The sequence below is a fragment of the Tubulanus polymorphus genome, unplaced genomic scaffold, assembly GCF_964204645.1.
Source record: "Tubulanus polymorphus unplaced genomic scaffold, tnTubPoly1.2 scaffold_21, whole genome shotgun sequence".
Classification (NCBI taxonomy): Eukaryota; Metazoa; Nemertea; class Palaeonemertea; order Tubulaniformes; family Tubulanidae; genus Tubulanus; species Tubulanus polymorphus.
Genome location: NW_027437430.1, coordinates 144,138 through 165,126, shown reverse-complemented (window position 1 = coordinate 165,126; position 20,989 = coordinate 144,138). Strand labels below are relative to the sequence as shown.

General features: G+C 38.0%; 1 protein-coding gene across 2 annotated transcripts in view; it reads right to left on the bottom strand.

Annotated features, from left to right (window-relative positions):
• Positions 1-8,034: 8,034 nt before the first annotated feature.
• Positions 8,035-20,989, bottom strand: part of LOC141914440 (uncharacterized) — a 29,588-nt gene continuing 16,633 nt past the window's right edge. The window contains exons 2-3 of one of the 2 annotated variants that reach the window (XR_012620834.1): positions 8,182-13,414; positions 8,039-8,151 (exon numbers count right to left, since the gene is read on the bottom strand). Coding sequence is in view for 1 of the 2 variants with exons in the window: in XM_074805629.1 (XP_074661730.1) it covers positions 9,552-13,414 (3,863 nt within the window). In the remaining variant the exon portion in view is untranslated. Of the gene's footprint in view, positions 13,415-20,989 lie in introns of both variants that reach the window. The other variant, XM_074805629.1, reaches the window with a different exon arrangement.

Genomic DNA, 20,989 nt, shown 5'->3' with positions numbered 1-20,989 from the left:
ATGAGCATTGTGATTGATTCAGCGCTTTCCCCCTGTCAGCTCGTTTGACAGACAACTCGCGTCTAATTACGATCCATTGTGACAGTAGTTCATAGTTTTCATATATTCATCTTTAAAGGTTTTATTTATTTGACAGTTTATCATGTGCTGTCGCGACGAATCTCATCATCGACGTACTCAGCACGGAGTCGCGTCGTGGTGGGGTTGAAAGACACCTAACTAGCGCAACAAGCCTCGTCGCGGCGCCCTAATGTAACTTGACAGTAACCAAACAAGCGAGAAAATCTCGCAAAGCAGGTTACAGACATGGATGTCACGTCATAAAAATTTCATCCCTTTTATGTCACTTTCAGAATGTGTTGTAATCAGAAAGTTTTTGCTTCAGTTTGTACTTACTGTAACTTCACAAAACTTCACCCTGTATTAGAACAGCTAACCCAGTACAGACTGAAGAAACGATTTTTTTCAGTTTAGCCATTGATCTGTAACTAAATACGAGTACCTCTATCGCGCAATGGTGGTTCTTGTTGCAAAGATGTGTTAGTTATGTACCTAGGATCATTTATTTGAAACTCTACAAACGTTATTACTAATCCGTAGATTGTACCATGATTGTACTAACAGCCAGTATCCGGGCATTATAGCGGCCATCTTGAAATTCTCAATTCTAGGGCCTGCATCGTATGATATTTAACTTCGCGTCGAATAAAACCGAGGAAATAATTTTTGCGCTATTGCGAATGCAGAATAGTGGCTTCCTTTATGTTTGTTACCCAGGTTTGGCTCTTGGAGCTTGATTTATGTCCGTTGTTCGCGATAATGATTTTCACTACACATCAATCACACGAAACAGTCGAGATAATGTCTGTGGTTGTGAACATATGCTTGGCCGCGGGACACTTTGATGGCGCCAAAAATGGACAAGGAAAAATTGCAGTTGATGCAGTCGATCGACCCATAAATACGTAATTATCCGCATGATTGTTATATATCCTGCTAAAGAATGTAGAATTGAAATAATTTCTCGTCTCTGATGGTAATCTAATGAAGCTTTATGTATTCTGTAGACAAAAAGTTCTCAAGAAATCCCAGTGACGATATTTTAAATGTAGCGAAAGATGTGACAACATATCTTATACTCAAGGAAAATGCAATGAATCATTAATGAAATTCATCATAAAATGCTCACCCCATGGAACAACAAGCCGTTAGTTATATCAGCGTTACTTTTTTCACAAATGATACCGGATGCAATAATCTGCAACTGATTTTCGGCGGAAGACCCGCAGTAGAAGAGCTAGGCACGCATTTTGCGCGCAGCTCCCGTCAGAATGATTACTCCGGCAAGATTATACAAACAGAGAAAACAAACGATTCGTCTTGCTAGTCAACCTGTCAGTCAAAGAACACTTATTGAATACAATAAAGTGGCATGATAAATGACTTAAAAAACGTGCCAGGTTTTAACTATAAGTTTCTTCGCAGTGAATACCAGGAAAACAAACAAGAAAAATAGAGTTATATCAGTTAGGTATAGATGAGTGTAATTTCAAGGGATCGAGTGAGTTTCCACTTAGGCGCTGTTACCAGTTCGGCTAAGTTAGCGATTAACTTCCTGCGCTTCTTGAGCCTGTGATTTGGTTTTCGTGGATACGACACAATCTTATTTGCCATTATACATGTTGGTTCATAATCCTCAATGTCGACCCGATCAATTTAGCTGTGTATATATACGCGCAAAAATTGTTTAATTAAGATGCCCCTGTGTTCTGGCAGCTGATTGCCCGGTTAGCCGAGATAAAAAGCCTTGTTTTGCCGGCATGGCGGTCATTAAATCGTCGCCAGAGCAACTGATGATCATGAGGGGCATTCGTCAAGACCTGTCAGATATAAATCACGTTAACAGCACATTAACGACTTGACGCTATACAAGTACCAAACATGGACAGAATAACTGACAAGCCAAGCCCAACGCTTATGCATAACATTATGGTTATAGATACTTCATTTTGAACTTCACACTCATTTTTAAGTTAAACTATTTGAATGTATAAGCGTATATAGCTACTGTTAAAGATTAAGATACAAGTCATATTCATTGACGATGATAGACGACCGTATTCATTGTCACTTGATGTTGGTCGGTTGAAAATAAGTTTTGACACCGCCATCGCACGACGCCCTTAAATGGGCAAATCTTTCACACGAAGTTCTCTTTATGACAATAATTCGTCGTTCATGAACTATAGTCGATGTGCCAAGCCATGGGCTTTACGAAAAAACGGATGAGTTTAGAGGCCATGGATCAACCAATGTAGATTGTTGGTCAGTACGCCTACTAGTGACCTTCACCGTCGACTGTGACACATTTTCCAGTGAGCGGGTGGTGTTGGTGTCGGAGGAGTCGATGGCGCAGGATGGTTTGCTTTTCATGTTAACCTTAGCAAATATACTGTCTGTCAAGTTTCTATGATATATCGTCCATGATGTGTTTACTATTCCTGCCACTCAGGGTTTAATGACTTGATAACTGATGATGGTGCACTGTCACAAAGTTCCAGCCATTAATTTTAACTTGGCAATTATAGATTGCCTTTGGACCTTGTATACTGTAGCCCATTTGTTGACAAATTGACTGAAATGAAACATGTCCCTCTTAGCAATATTTCATCCCATCGTTTTTCTGTGTTATGTGTGATATGGGGGTGTGGCAAAAGTTTCCCGGTCACGAGCGACACTTACAGTGACTAGGCGCAAGGCCAGTTTTACCTGCTCAATGGATACGATATCAGTCAGACTCCTTGATCTCAATATCGTGTAGACCGATTATTTTCGTAACCTAACGAAATCCGCACGAATTCGATAATTTCTTTTGTTTCGTGTTTCGTAATCATCGGCAGTTCGCTAAGCTCCCACGAGTACATGTATCTTATAAAGAAACCACATGGGCGTGACGTAGCAAGACAGGTAGACCAACTTGTCTGATATTTGTTGGTCCCATGCCACGTTTGACGTCCCATATATTTTCATCAAAATGATGGGAGTTTGTTTATTCCGGATGCAAGTCACGTGTTACAATTCTCGCCAACACATTAGCAACAGATGAAAAATACAACGGGGATCAAACAGCGCTATTTGTCAATTATTCCATCTCTGCAAAGTGATCAATATGCAGTAAGCTTACTTGCTGTCACTCAGTATTAATCGGACTGTCACAAGGTGTTTGGGGTTCTTCGGGCAACTGCTACCGAATCCGCCCGTGGGGAGGTGAAGCGAGCTAACGATACCGGACGTGTATTAGTCCCGTTGTATAGATTCCGCCGTGTCGTGTCAGAAATGATGAGCAAAAATGTCTCCCGTGATGGACGAATCATCTAGGAGTAGGTTATCTGACGACATTTCGATGAACACACGTTTTTATGGTTCAGAAGCTCGAATAGTCTCGGCTGTAAACGGAAATGACGGAAACCTCTGCTAACTGTAATGAAAAACCAGGAACAACAACACTACCCAATGAAACTATGGACAGGGAGCTAGTCCATTTATCATCTCTGTCACATAACCATAAAACAATAGACCCTATCTATAGAAATGTGAGTTTGTGTTTAAGTTTCTGTGTTTTCTGTCTGTTTTTAGGAGACACGCAATTAATTGTGCGTCCAAATTAATGATAATACGGTAAATTACTACCCATCACATCAATTCATCGAAGCCTTAGATAAATTTCCGATCAACTTGATCAATACGCCAAATTTACTCGATCGAGTAGGAATTAGACAAACCTGGATGGTAAATGTCCCGTGGATGCCATTGTTTCCGTGGGAACACGTGCATGATATATAATTCGACACAAATCCGAAATAATATGGCCAAAATGTGTAAATCAACAACGGTAATCAATCGTCCTTTGTCATAAAGGGATCATGCGAAACATAAAAACACACCTGTTGGACATAAAATGCACTTCGATTTTATTCTCAAATATCTTAATTGATGTGAAACCTGCGGCATTAATTTACCATTTATATCGCCAATAATAGGGATATACAGTAAGTGAGAATGTCTTCACTATAATCCTGTCTATCGTATAGTGTATTTCTTTTAAAGCCAGATGTTTGAATAATTGAATTTTTCATAAGTTTACACATTCAAAAAGGACGTATCGGTCATCGATCAATCCGATATGGACGCGCAGTGTTGAAACATTTTCCACAAACCCGATTACGGCCCCGTATTCTCTTACATCGGGGTCGCCATCTGTGCTGCCCGGTCCAATCAGTCATTGACTTCCTGTATGAACCACGTGTATTGTAGATACTGTCAACAGGAGACGAGTTGGACTGAAATCGCGTCACGCACCAGCTGTCCAAGATTGGCAACTGTCAGTTTGACAAATACATCATAGTCCGCACATATTGCCTTAACGGGCAAAACATCAATTTTTAAAGCAGCTAAGGCAATGTATCACTGGGTTCCTTCGCAGGCGTTGCCGCTTCCATAACACCCACAAATATTACAACACATATATCTTAATGCCATGGATGGAAATTTAAAAAATTAGTATGCCTATACAAAACTCGAATTGTTTAGTCTGCATCTACATAATTGAGTTTCAAAAGTGTAGTTTCAAAGTTATTTCGTAGCTTCTGAAAGAACATCAAGCTCGAAAAATTGTTTTGATGAGTTAAAATGCATTAGGTAGGATGAAGATGAAGCCACGCGTAGCTATTTGAGTGATGCCGCAGTTGTGTATGGTCGCCAACGCTCAACGCGTCATCTGGAACATCTATTTGATGAAATAACGATTAGTGGATAATCGTTATTCACGTGTTCGAAACGTGTTTCAGTTCTTAAGGAAATATATGTTTGAATATGAAAGAAGAGATTAGAAAGTAATAAAAGGTCAATGCATGAAAGTGTCGGATTGCAGTAAATACGTCGTTTTCCCTTTCAACTGTATATCTATACATTTTGAAATACACCGTTTCATTTGTGATCAATGACTCTCAAGCTGCTGTGTCACTCGTTTTGCTACGTGTATCTTAACTTATCGCTTTTTAATATCCTCTAAGAGCGGCCAAGTATGTTGTTTCTTCATTTGTCAAATGCGTTGACACGAATATAATGTGTTGCTACTGCAATTAATAAACACCGGTTCTTGTTTGGGCACCATCTGTGTCGTAAATTCAAGCAAACGTGCCTTTGAGATGTCCTTTCCGGACTAGCCATTTTCATTTAGCAACAATTTTTGGAGACTTATATAGGTATACATGTATATGTAAATGAAACTGAGAGAGATAATGGCAGCTTTCATGAACCATATACGGAAATTATTTTGTTTCAGGCTCTTCATTAAGTTTCGTTACCCCTTCTTGCATTTTTCTTCAAAAGGCCTTTCCGAATCAGCAGGGGTGTTTCAAACGATTCGCTGAAATGAACAGATGTAACCTTATTTGGTAATGTGCATTGTCAAGAATTTTATTCATAGCTGGGCTGACACCATCAATCACCACTGCAGCATATAAACATTAGTGTTCAGAGTGATTTATAGGAGTCATAATTGATGCATACAGGCCCGACATGTCAAATAACTCTCAAGAAGCCTGCTAGCAGTGCTCCCCTAATTAAACTTTTAAAGGACTAGGCACGCAGCGCTCGTACTGAACTGGTCCTGGTGGACATGCTGCAACCCAACCCAAACTACAAGCAAGCATGTCGGCCTTCAACAGGGAATAGCGGAATGGAGCTTTCTTGCTCTTTACAATCAATCATCATTTCCTCCTGTCGTCCCGTGCAGCCATCATCACTTAAAAACATTCTTCCTGCACACATATAACGGTTTACTTGACGAGTGTGTTTCAAAAGAAGTTTAATATTGTTTTGTGGGGAAAATGCGAATCTTGCAACCGCTGTTTTGGGGCTGATGTAATCACCAGTAAAACAACAAAAGAATGACAGGAATGGACAATAAACATTTTCCAAATTGCAATTAGATGAAAAGCTTTCTATGAATTGACATCAGAATTGCTGTGATTAATAGTACAATTAATGTGTATCGGGTGCGCGCTTTAAAGGCAGAATGTCAAAGCCCAGTATTGATGAGACGAGTGACCGACCTCGAATGATAAACGACAGCAATCAGAAGTGTCAGATATGCAAATCAAACTACACCTATTTACAAAAACTATAAATCATGATTTTCTCTGCCGATCAACAAAGTCGGCTGTATATAAGCCCGCATTTATATAAAAAAAAGAAGAGAATGGCGCACCGCACCGCCGTTGACGCTGGAACCACGTCGTGATGTCATGCATATAAACCACACGCGGACAAAGGACCGACTGACGCGGTCCCATAAATCTCCGAATATTGAAAAGATCTGTCAGAAAACCTGTCGTTCAAATAAAATATGGGCGTTTATTATGAAATTTTAGTTCGTTTATAACCTGTTACTATGAGCAGTAAATGTACATCGAAACGTATATATGGGTTCATTTAAAGTCACGTTCAATCACCGATTCTGAAAACCTATCAATCATTTCTCTTTCTTACCGGTTGCTAATGAGTGTAATCATCGATTTTTAATTGACTGCTATTTGTTTTATGGCGTTCAGCCTATGCATTCTAATTTTCAAATTTTGGTAAATGGAGTTTTTGAAAACAAAACTCGAGCACACCGTCCCCGAAGGTCCTGCAACTTTCCAATCACCTAAAACGTTTTATTTTAAGTGCCTAGAATGAATGCTTATTTTGAATGAAATGTCTCCTGAGCGATGCAGAAAATCTCTATTTGATTTCACTCGTAAATCGTAAAAAAACAATGTTTAATTTCACTGTTATCCAGGGTCTGTTTTTTGCCGATAAATCATGTCCTATGTAACCATAGCGAAAATGTTAACGACATATTTCCGATGGAATAAGGGAATCGTACTAAGCAAATTCAAGACCCACAATGAAACTATGTTCATAGCTTCCTGTTCTTTTTGCGTGTAGGCATGTTGTAATTCCAGCGCATGCATGTATGATATGTACGCAGCTAGGTATTCGAGAGAGGAACTATAAACTGACCACACCCCTGTAGAGACGCATCAAAATTACCATACGTATATAAAAACCAACCGATCATCAATGAAGACCAGCTGACACTAAATGAGCTAGGTACCATCCATCTTTTACAAACTTGATTGAGCAAAGTGGTTTGGGATTGTTTTGTGCTTGTTTTATCCACTCAGGTCGTCAATTAATAAAATCCATGCGACTGCACAAAGCTGACATTTTGCCGTATACGTGTAGTGATGAATGTGCACACGATTAATCTGGCTCACCGTATCAGTCAAGTCGATGTTTGCTGGCTGCTGAGCCGGGAAATCCCATTGTGACCGTAATTAATGGCCTGCCGATGATATTTTATAAGTATCTAGCCCACGATTAATCGGTGCGCAGTCTTCACCCTGGACAGGTTTGACAGTGAAATATGAGAAGTTAGGCAGGTAAACCGGGGCGCGGGCGTGTCTGAAATCATCCCTACAAACGACAATTTATCAAAAATGTAATTTCATCCGAAATTTTATCATTGTCACGTCAACAACGAGAGGCACTTCCACCGGAAAATGCAAATTTATCAAAAATACCACCATGTGATATTTTAAGTTTAAGCGCATTTAACGCTTTTGTATCTAGGAAGCAGACGAACGATGATCAACTTGATAAGTACAACGTCACAGTATTCATAAGACAGTGTACACTTCATGTACAACGTATGCATATCTTTCAACGATAACATATGATGACTACTTAGGGGTAAGATAGCGGATAAGGCATGAACACGAAAACGCATTATGTTGTATCAAATTCGTCATCCTGATCAAGATAATTGTGTACGTAACATTCCTATGATGGATCTGAACTAGTCATCGGCCAGAGGAAATCCACCGGAAGTGATGAAAAGAAACAATAACAAACGTAAAGACGGTGAATATATATAGAAATCATATTAATTACTAACTTTAATTGTTATTCTTTTCATGGAATGGTCAATACAGAATGTGAAATAACTTATAGATCTATAATGATAAATGTACGTCCTCGCACTCTTTAACTATATACAGCATTCCACCACATCACATCATATACGTATCCGTCTTTTATACACTTTTTTGAATATACTGCAATTTCATATACATTTTTTGAATAGAGCGAAAAGTTATAGCACGGACATTTTCCGGACAAGAAGATATAAAACTTTCACACAATAATAAACAACTTATAGTACGACGAAGGCTTGTATGAATTCAAACAGAAGATAGCCGAAATTACTGTACACACAAAAAAGTGAACATAACTTTTATGAATTTTTCCTTGCCTCATTGATATTTCTATCAAAACCCCTGGCATTATTTACGAAGTGGTAAACATAAACATTATCATTCTCTTCACAAACTGTCATTTATATCCGTCAACGATTTCGCCAAACATATCCATAACCATTGCTAGCATTCGACGATTGTTGTTTTTTATACATCAATTATCGATAATTGCAAAGATTATGATTTTTGGCAAGCAATTGGCAATATTAGTAAGACAAGAAATTGCCAAATTTCAACATCAACGTTTATTGAATTCACTGACTGAATGAAGCTGTAGAATTCTAAGTAACATACGTCTGACATTTTGTGGAATGTACAAGAAAATGGAAATATATAAAAATATTGACAAAAATAGCAATGACTTTTTTCGTAAGACCAGTGATAGTATGTATAATCATAACGTTATTATGGCAAGCAAAGATAACAATATTGAAGAGGTGACAATACATGAAATTATGCACGAAGGACTAGAGCTGTGGCATATAAGAAAGGAGAGCAGATTAATGTGACAAACTATGTAATCGAGTAATTGGAAGGATTTTATAAAGCCAGTTCGTAGTATAGTATGCTACGAGTTTTAGAAAATATAAAACTGGTAAATCGTAATTGGAATACAATTTTTCCAAGTTTCTTCTATTCTAAATGATGAAATTCAAAAAAGCAGCTGAATAGGTAACCAATATTGTTACATATCGAAAACATACAATCGGTACAAATCCAAATACATTTTACCTCCACTAGCTGCCTGCATGCATGAAGTTAAAACGGCTCCGAATGAGATTCATAAGATCAACAGCTCGTACTGAAAGATATTCTACGTCAGGTCAATGGTGTGCTTTAGGTAAATACATGCAATCGACGAGGCCTCCTAAATCCAATTTTTTACCTCTGACCCTCTAAATACTAGAATTGGCTATATCTCGTGTGAAAAATAGTGCCGCATACATGTATTAATACTGTCATTGACAATTCATATAAAAATACTGAATAAACTTTGAGTACGTTATATAAACTGTATTCAATCATACTGAACTAACCACTAACTATATCAAACTATGTATCAACTTGAGACATAAACTAGCAATTAAAGCAATTTAACTGATGACATACATAAGATAATCATTCAAGATATTAAGAAATATGTAACATTCTTCAGGCTAAAACAACCGAAGCTTCCATCTGATGTCATTTTCCTTTATTCGCTAATTCCTTTGCCATTTCATAATACTTTGAAAACTTGTTAGTATGCTCTAGAGGCATGTACGTATAAGGTGTCCTCACGATACGAGCCTCTTTGACACCCATTCCCCGAGGAATATTGTGTAAGCACTTACTCCTATGGTAACGGCAACCACCTTTACTCGAAAATACCTTCCCACACATATCGCATTTTAGATCACTAGGCTTCGTGTCATCGTCCGAATCTGGATGGCCACCATTTCTATCAGTTTTATGACTGCTCAGATCGAGCACGCCATTGCTGTGACCGCCATCACTACTCGGACTAAATGCTTGTCGAGAGGTTGCTACATCTGGCGACTTTGGCGGAACATTTTGATTAGTCAGTCCAGACTGCAGAGGATTTAGATACGAGTAGGCAAACCAGTACGGTGCATTAGCAACACTACCTAGTTTAACTTGCAGCGACGGATTGGTTGATTTGCTTGAAGCGTCCGTCTGATTGATAAGTTTTTGTAAACTATCCAACGGATGTTCAACCGATTTGTTACCCAGATTAGGCTCGGCCTGTTTAGTAACCAAATTTTTCAATGACGAAAGAGCAGACCAGGACGATGAAGCCGACTTTTTATTCAGTTCCACTTGTGCATCGTCCGAGGTAAGATACTTAGTTCGAGATAGATCACTAACAACATTCGAAGGATTATGTTTCACTCGTTTGATTTTTTCAGACGCAGCTCCATCATCTGTGTTTTTACGTTCTCGTTTTAACGCATTCCCTCCTGACATATGCTTTTCCAAACACGGGGATGGAGGACTAGATTTGCGATGTGGACTTTTTAAATGACTAAATGCTGCTCGAGTCGAATTCTCAACTGTCTCACTGGTTGAACTAGATGCTGAACTACAGCGTTCATCGCTATCATTCGCACACATTTTCCCAGGTAAACTACTATTCTGACGAGGAGTGCAATATAAGCTATCTTCTAGTCTCGATTTATCTAATGCTGCCTTTTTCCAGTGTGGCGAATGGCTATTTGAGCCAACGTTACGAGGGTCCATTGTTGCGAACTTGAATAGACTCTGTAAAGCACTTGAACCGGAATCTTTCTCGGGAGTTACGAAATCGTTTGGCGAGTAAATGAGATTCTTTATCGGTGAATGGTATTCATTCTTTGTAACATTCCTTTCGGCATTATCATTTTCTGAATCTTTAATGCTTAAAGGTGGTTTATCACTCGTGTTTATACCATTTGATTCAAGATGAATAGATGCATTTTTATGTTCGTGTTCATTTTCAACATTTTTCCGTTGCGACAACATATTTTGATACTGCATGAAAGGATTAGCACCGTACATATGAGGATTATACAGAAGCGAGGATTTATATCGATGTCGGTTTCGTGATTTTGAAAAGGTTTTTTCATTAAAGTTAGCAATGAAATGCTCCATAGCTTGCAGTGCTGATCCAGACTCCTTATTAGTAACATTTGCATCATTTCTCGGGCTTATTCTGTTATTATCAGAAACATCAGCATTAGCGTGCCTTCTTTTCTTGGGTGGACTTGGTGAACAATCACCATCAACCTGATCAACTTTAGTTACTGCCTCAGAATTGTTTTCTTTTTTCGAAGTTATTGTCTGTGAAACTTTTTCACTCGCACTTTGCTCGGATATCATGCTTTCGAGGTCATCATCGTCTTCTTCACTAGTACTACACTGAGTTCGCGCAGTAAGCGTGGCTTTTAGTTTATTTATCACTTCATCAGATGTCTTTTTATTTATACAATTTCGCACGTGCTCAACAAACAGATCAGTATTTATTCGGGCAAAGCAGTTTTCGCATTGTATTTTACACATGTCATTCACAACTGCTTTCTTTGGCGGAAGAGTGTCCGTGTTATCGATAGTTTTAGGTGATACAGAGTCTGGCCGTTCAAGTGGAGTTTGACATCCTAAACTGGAAGGGGATCTAGCAGTGGCCTCTTTCACTGGTTTAGGACTTCTATTTTCCTTTTCAAGCTCGTTGTTCACGTTGTCTTCTGCTTCCTCGGATGAAACACTATTATGATTGAAGTCATTCTCGGGTAACTTAGTAACATGATCTCTATGCTCTAACAGTGACGCCACTGTAAGACGACTTCTCTTTTCAAGCTGAGCATCATCGGTATCATTGTTAGCATTGACGTGCGGCGGAGTAGGTGCCGTTTCATATTCAGCTGACGAGGGACTAGAACACTTTTGAGTAGATGAAAGATGCACAGACTTATTAAGATTCTGCACAGACTTCACGCGTTGGCTGACAGAAGAATCCGATTCTGGATATCGCCAATTTTGTCTTTTGTGGTGCTTCGATTCCACCATATGATTAGCCAGGGCATCTAAACTATCATACTGCATTTCGCAAACACGGCACTTAAAAACTGATTTTGTATCACTTTCTTTTTCGAAAAATGTTGTGCACTTATGTAGTTTACGATGCGCAGAACTGAATATATCCGCATAATGTTGCGTTTTCATCATGTGAACAGTTAATTCCGGTAACGTTTTAAATGATTCCCCACACTGCATGCATCGCAGAATCTCTTTGGTCTGCTCAGAGCCATTGTTCAACCACATGTCCTGACCGCGCACTAGTTTTGGATAATCACCAGAAGGTCCGGTTTTACTGTATTTTGGCATGTGACCAGTTTCCTGCATGTGCACGCTCAACTCATACAAAGAACTGAAGGTTCGATTGCAGTCACAGCCAAAATCAATTGTCGATCGTCCAACAGAATCGGGAACAAGCTTCGAATCCATTATTGAGGTAAAGTTTGATATTTTTGACGTAGAAGATGTCGAGACCTTTGTGGTCATGGACTTAACGGCTGGTGATACGCTTCTCGGTGATGATGAGGATGAAATGGAAGGATTTGGCAAACTGGTTGGTAGTGTTGCCACAGTCGCTTTGACGGTACTATTCGATGAACAACTCATTTGATTGGATGATGGTTTTTTGTACCACGCATCGATCACATGCTTATTATAATTTGCAAACTGATATTGTGGAACTTTAAAGTGATTACTCGCAAAATTGCTATTGTTTCTTTGATTGATTCCATTAGCTTGTAAGTACTTCGCATTACCGCCGAACTTCTGTTGCAAGCTCACCAATGCTGGCGACATTGTATTGGTATCTTTTTTCGTTTTTGGAACAGTATGCTTAACTGCTTTAGCAGGTACATGCTTACGCGATGATTTGTGAGATAAGTCTAACGGTTCATTTCTAGAAACGCTAATTCCAACAGAATTCACTCTTTTCTGCGAAGTAAGTTGGCTCTTTTGATCAGTAGACAAATCCATCGGAAGTCCAATGTCACGTTTACACAGGTTCAAGCAAGTATCCATATCGGTATGAGAGGATGGATGATTCACATTTGCTGGTATTGTCACAGTTTCAACCAAGGTTTTGCTTGCGGCTGGTGTTGGTGGAGGTGTTGGTGATTTTTCCACCGGACATTTCGATGATGCTGAATCCTCTGGACCAAGCTCTGGTGACCTTACTTGGTCATCTGAGCAGGCTGGTAATGCAATAGAAGAGAATTCTTCGGTTTGTTTTTTATTGGCTTCTAATAGTTCTCCATTAACCGTGGGCTCTGGACTCAAACCACGTTTATCATCTATATCCAGTACGTCAATATTATCTGTGACGTTGATATCCTCCTCATCGTCATCCTCCTTATTTTCAACATCAACGTCGTTTTTATCTGTACTAGTTTTTACGTCACTGGTGCCGTCGATCGCTGTCTCTACGACAGCACCATCTTGCGGGGTGTCCATTATTACATCACAACTTTCACTGCCCTCAGTTGTTGATTTACCATCATCTGAAATTACATAAAAAACGAAATCATGAGACGACGAAGACAGGAACATCTTTTGTCGGAATGAATTTTATCTAAGTTCAGAAACATTCATTTAGACTAAAAGCTCCGTCGCAAATTAATGAGACACTTCAATTTCTAGTAATGTGTCTGGATGAGAAATTGATGAATTCGGCAAAGTTGCACATCACTAGGAGATCGAATAATCTCCAAACTTATTTGAAAGATTTCCAGCAGTTCTTATTAAAACATTTTTATCAATTTATCAAGCATCGCCTCCCACATCATACTTCAAAGACTAAGTCAACACCTAGATTATTCAAAGACGTATTAGAGATTTGATGATGAATATGGTAACAGCGAATGCCGACTGTGAATAAGAATAATCATCAAATTCAGGATAAGACTAATGATCAAACCTAGCTAATACATTTCACAGATCAATGATACGTAACCAGAATCTTAACAGTTCAAGAAAACATATTCAATCAAATAAATCCAATAGGATTACTGATAATCCGAGTTCGCAAAAGAATTAATGTATAGCTCTACAAATGACCATGAAATTTAAGGAATCTTGTCCGAACATTACTGATAAATTATGAATGATAAGACTGCGTATGGATGCATTGCCCCTAACATCAAAGGCGTCTATTTTAGAAACTGGGAAGCACATTTGACAATGGAAGTATTCTCTAGATCAGCATTCGTCATATATTGAAGACCTATTGCCGCTTTGATGAAAAAATAGGACAAACTTGAAAATAATAAAATCATATGTGAGTCAAGTAATCATCAAAATTTTATCACGGAATTTACTATAATGACCTTCTTTTTATCACATTTACATAGTATCAAAGAAAGTGCCCCCAACACATGTAGACATACATCAGTCAGCATAAGGTTTTATGGCCTCAAAGGCCAACATGAAAGCTTTTTTATTACATGGGGCATTCGGTACAGATCAATTTTGATTAATCGTCCCGTAACCGAATACATGTCAAATGTATTCTTCACCATCGTGATGTGCAAATAAGTCTTTTGCCTAATATACAAATTACAATACTGAAGTGGCTTGAAAGCTATAATTTAGACATCAAATGGCATCATGATAAAACTACATGTAGTTCGTGGTTTATTTTTATGTTGATTGCTTGACCATCATTTGAATTTGACCCTAAATACTAAGCCCTGAATTTAAGATGTACAGGTTAGCTAGTACTATCGCCTCAATTTTTCTCGAAGAGATCATACAAATGTGGTGGCGTCGGGCGCGGCAACAATCTGATCGATCGAATAATAGAACGAACACGCACACAAAGAAAGAAACGCATGTTTCATTTTGCTTCACAGAATAAGTACCATGACTGGAAACAAAATGGTTGTTTTCAAATAATCAGCTGTTAGATTGATCGGCATCGATTATTTCAGGAAAAACGACTGACAACAAAAGGCCGTCACAAATCATCATAACGGCGTCCGAGGAGACATCAAAGAGACTTACAGATAGCAACCAGATGCAAAATGATGACAAGTCATTAACATTGAAGACAGTCGTACAAATTGCATTATTAGTTTTTGTGACGGCACGGCTTTAATTCTTTGAAATATTAGCGATCATTTATATTCTTTTCCTTATTACCACAAATCATTACAATTAATCATTAACAGCTAATGGCTATTTAATAAATTAGTTTTTGAGAGCGTAACCGCCATTTGTTTGGCACAGAAACAATACTGAAAACAATTCATCAACAAACATAGTAAATTCAATTCATTTTAAAGATTCGAATCACTTGTCAAAAAAAATGTATTTACAAACCTTCATCAACGAGGTTCGCCATCTTAGGTTTGATCTCACCAATAAGCCTATACAAAGGCTCGGCGAGAATAAATCCTGATTCGAAAACTTATGACTAAAAAAGTCTGAATTTTATCTCTCATCTGTAGTTTGCAGTTTATGCGAATCCGGTCGAATTGATCCTTTAAAAACAGTTCAAACACTGCACTGATAATGACAATATTCCGGGTATATTAAGTTGAACAAAATATTGCTAAATTGTTGATAACAGAAGCCAAATTACATTGTGTCTGATTGTAAAAGCAGTAAATCATAGTATCAATGACATAAAGTATCCATCAATATTCAAGATTTTGTCTATTATCGCGTGGCCGAGACCATAACTCATAACGATAAAAGCGGCCAATTGACAGCCCACCTACATCATACATCATCCACTTCACCTGGCGGCTTCTCAAAGGATAGTAGCTCCCATTTTTCCGAACAACATGCTCAAAAAAACCAGGCCAGATTGGTCTTAAAATGTTTATGGACATGAACGTTTTCACAGACCGCGCTGTGTGGCAATTCATCGGCTGCTTATTCATTAAATCCTAATACCGTGGCTTTGACCTAGATTTCCCAATCCCAAAAAAAAATTCACGACTTATCAGAAATTCTATTGCGCATTTATGGAAGAATCATTATATAATATGAAATACATATAGCAAAAATTCATTATATGACATTCCATTTTTCAGAAAATGAAGAACCATTCTGTGTGAAGCACCTTTTGCGTCAATTTTTGTAAACAGTGAAATGTCCTTCTATTTTATCTGATTGATTGAGTTGATATTATGCACATTTTTGGAGTGTCCCTTACAAACCCACGACACCTGCCGTGAACAAAACAGGGGTTTGATTCTGAAATCGGAAATCGAAGTATTGGATGATCAGCCCAACTTATATGATCTGTTAGGACGATAAGATTTGCCTAATTTATTCCCTGCTGATCTGAACAGCCATATCTCCCTTTCTCTCTATCTGTATAGCTTTCTTTGTGCGTACATCAGCTTTAACATTATTCGTTAGACTTTGAACCTGAACTCACATATAAACATGAACTACTCAGATATCCACATCGGACTCAGAAAGCTGAAAATCCCTCGAGAAAATGCTATCTAATGATTGATATTTGTGTTTAGATTCTAGAAGTTTAATACGTTACTACGAATTTATTCGAGTACATGAACCGTGTTGCAATCAGTATAAAAACAGCTATGCAGTATAAACTTACCGCATCATCTGTTTATTAATGAAATTTATCAAACTTTCTCTTTACCCCATCAATCACCACGATCCCTGAGGGTGTCCACCCAATATATTACAAATGGTCTCAGTCAAATCCCATCTCAAAATTGATGTGTTTCCGTGCTCGCGAAGATAAATTCCGCGATACCTGCACAAAACAAGTTTCAAGCAATTATCAATCTTCGTTTTTGGCTGAAGCAGCTGATCCGCATCCTGGGGAGGATGTTGACAGGGCATGACTAATTGCCGGAGACAAAATTTGAAATTAATTTCTGACTTTTAACATTCTAACATTAAGGGTTTTAAATCATTCTTATATATCATACCCCTTCATTATATTCAGCGAGATAACGATTGGATATAAAGCACGGATAAAATTATCACGTCAAGAATAAATGATTAACTACCCTATGTTTAATCATAATCTCTGCCTAAGCGGCCTCTTTTTTCAGGAGGGAAGAATTGTAACGGATATTCCGTGGATGGACTCAATGACAAAGTCAGTTCAAAGTTGGTAGTCAAACATGTTTTACAGATCACACCTCTTCTGTGACTAATATCATACGGATTTTTTATAAAAAATAAATATAGCATATTACAAGTATACAAGTATATATTACAACATAAGCCGTAAAGAAATCGAAAGCCCATATACGTATATCCACCTGACAGCATTCATCAAATAAATTCTTGTTCATGAAAGCTCTATTTGAATATTTAGATTTTTGACAGATTGTTGGGACACACCTGCAAATATTTAAAAACTGCAGTAATAAACTTTGAGTGATTAAGCTGTCATTCTTACTATAAGCTGGGCGAGTTATAACATGAGCTATAAAACATTCGCTGATGGTGTATAAATTCTCGTACGGGGCACCTGATGTGCGTTGGCTGTAGGGGTGTGAACCTATCCGGGCTCATTAGGGTTATCCATCAGTCACGAAAGCCATGATAGATTTGGATGACAAACGACACGTCAGCTTTGTTCCTCGTGGTTATTACACTGGCATTATTTATGGATGAAATATCCTCCATTTGTCATGCAGCAATGCTGACCTGCATATATACACATGAAAATCAGCAACTCTGTGACAAGCCCTAAAGTTTGGTAATGACTATAGTTTGTCAGGCATCAAAGCCATGCGAATAAATCATCTGCTTAAATTTGAATAGCTCACAACATTGAAGTACGTATGAATTTTGATTCAGGGAGTTCACCGCACTCATTCGAGCAGTACTGCATATACGTATGATATATATACAGATAGACAAACACGTCCCATATATCACTCACATCGTTAATTTCCCAGGCAACACAAAAGGTGCACGTCAAAATGACAATAGCAGACTGACATTGATGAATTTCAATCATTAGTCCCGTCGATTTATGAATTAATGACTCATTTAGCAAAATTCCAAATCGATCTTTTTCATAATTGTCATGGTCAACATATTCGTCAAATTCAACTCGATGAATCAAAACAAAGAAACGATAATAGACTGGAAAACTGTGACTAGAAAATTGTTTGAGCCGACATAAATAGCGTTTGACGTAACAGGATCAGCGTAGTCCTTGTACTTGACATTCGATATATCCAAGTTGAAACCCTTACCCATCGTGGGCGGTGAACTAACAAAAGCTACCAACTTTCTGCCACAAATTATCATTCTGTCTGAAATAACTACTAGATAGATAAGTATTTGATTGAGCTACGAAGGCTGCAAATTTGTTCTATTCATACCATTTATCTTCATGTCAGAAACGTCCAAATAGGGTACTTTATATGCCGCACTAGTACCTAACACATCACACATTATCAGAGTTAAGCCCACGAAAAGCTATACATCTCATTTTTAAGTAGTTGATTATGGCAGTTATGTGGCAATTAAGACGAAAGATAGATGAGGGATTTTATTGGGTTTTAATCCCAGATGGGTAAAAATAATGGATATGTATGTACAGAATCCAATACATGGTGATTGATTGTTATTGTGGATCCATTTCAGACAGTTTATCATTATTTACCCTACTGGCTGTTAAAAATTAATGCCCTAAAAGCATCGTGATACCGTCTACCTCAGATGATAATGATCTATATATGTTTACTACATTTTTAATTAAGATTTTGAATACATATATATGTATGCATATATATATATTTCAAATGAGCAATTAATTCCTTTCCATTGAAAATGAAACTCAAACATCAGAAAATGCAGGAAACACCCAGTATTGGCGTGTTCTTGAAGATTAGCTCGACGACGGAACTGATCTAGATGAAATTGATGCTCGCCATCTTCCACATATGTTTAATGAACTACAATTCTATCAATGACATAATCTGGACATATCTGGACACATGAACTACAGCCCTGGAAATTCTAGGAGACACCAGCAGATCTTATCATCTGTCATCACAGCATGTATCATCTCTCAGCTGCTGTCATTATAGTGTGTTCCACGAGAAAACCGCTCTAACCATGATTTCTATTCTATCTGTATGTTTCCACAAACTCTTATAAGCAAAAGACCAACACTACTACTTTCGAAGGCTGATACTTTTAACAAAATGAAATTAACCTTCAAAGTCCTTCAAAGAACTATCAATCTTCACGTTTACTGATTCAACACCAGGTTATCGCGGCTCCTTCAAATAAATAACTAATATCTACGCGGTTAATTCATTGAAATCGATTCACGTTCCTCGACAATCTACGTGTCAATTTTTGTTTTTGAAATAGTGTAAAATATGGCGGTTGAACACGCTCTGGCTGTTTCAATGACAAACAATGATTCTAGACCAGCTGCAGTATTGTGAATTAAACAACCTCTATGACCGCGCACATAAATTACCGTACCCGTTTTTCGCACATGTTCCCAGCATTGATAAATATCTTTAATTTACACAAAAATATCAATACGCGTTTCAACATCATTTTAAACGGCTACAGCTTCCTGTTGCCATATTTGCTTTTGGTCATACTCGTAAAACTATATTTTTCTATTTTCATTTGCTACATCTATATGACTTTCATAAACTGCAGTATAGTTTAGAACCTGGGAAATCATTCCTTCAAAACGTTTAACCTATTCGACCTGTAGAGTGATTGTTGGAACAAACACATAAGACATTCAAATACACGAGAAATATCAGTTATACATAATCGTTAATAAACTATGAAAATCGTATCATTCAATGTCGACTTGAAATTAATCTTTTGACTGAAAGCTTGTTCTGGCTTACTGATAGCCGAGTAAGTAGCATAAGTAAGTGATTTATTATTAGCTAGAGTTCAGATAGTCACGTTACCTGTAACGGAGAGACACTGAGCGAGAGACAGACAGACAGACAGACAGCTCACGAGAAAACCAATACAGACGGAAACTGGCAGCGTTTCTGATGAAGATCGCACAACCACTCGCTACGAGAGACAGAGGAAAAACAATGAATGATCGTTGCTCATCAATGTTGAATCAGCGGCAAACACCTTCAGGTATACGAGCATTGCCAGCGAAGAATCACAGGAGGCAAAGATTGAGATTGTAGCACCACCAGCGCGCGATGTATGCACTTGTAAGTTTTGCTGTTGCCTAGTTGCTCGGCAGCCTAATCCAGCCGTCACTTTGTCTGTCAGCTCGGGTTAGTACAATCCCTGACAGATTCAGTCAAAAATCAATATGGCGGATGTTAATGCCAGCTCAGATGTCAACTTCTGTCAGAATCTTGTAAGTTATTCTGATAGACGTACTAGAAACCCAGAGATCATCGCGAACACGTCCAAAAAGACACAAATCCACGCCTTCCATCTAGGGATTTTCGAGTTTCAAAATGAAGACGACAAAATCCCCTTTGAATGGTAACACGTATTCATAAATACATCAAATGGTTTGCTGATGTAAGAACGAGTAACTTTAGTAAGGAGTGAATTTTTCAGGCAATGATAGACAAACAGAAATATATATGAGCTACAGCACACACAGAATATCAATCATTCATTCATATTTGATGAACAAGTTACGGAAAGATTCTGGTGATGAGAGTCATAACACTAGAAACAATCAGCTAACAACAGCTATATGAATAACACGATTCCTTGTTTGTTATGGTAAGACATTGATAAAAATATTACCAAAAATACATGAAGAGAACCAATTCGTTATTAGAAAAGGAACCTGGTAAATCAGACTGGATTGTGCCAGTTTAATAGGTATAGGGGAAAATCACCTCGATTCAGAAACCGACTATTGCCAACTGACCAAGATCTACTTAGCTGATGAATTTATATTGAAGCTGGTTTTAGTTTCAACTGTCAACTTCGAATTGATGAAACTAATACAATTCATTTCAGAATGATAAAATGAAATTGAAATGCACTGCCAATTAGTCACTAAATGAACAGAGTTAATGCGCATTTCGCCAAGAGGAAGGTAAGAGAATACGAACCGTATACATATGGGGATCAGACCGCGATGGATGAAACTGACA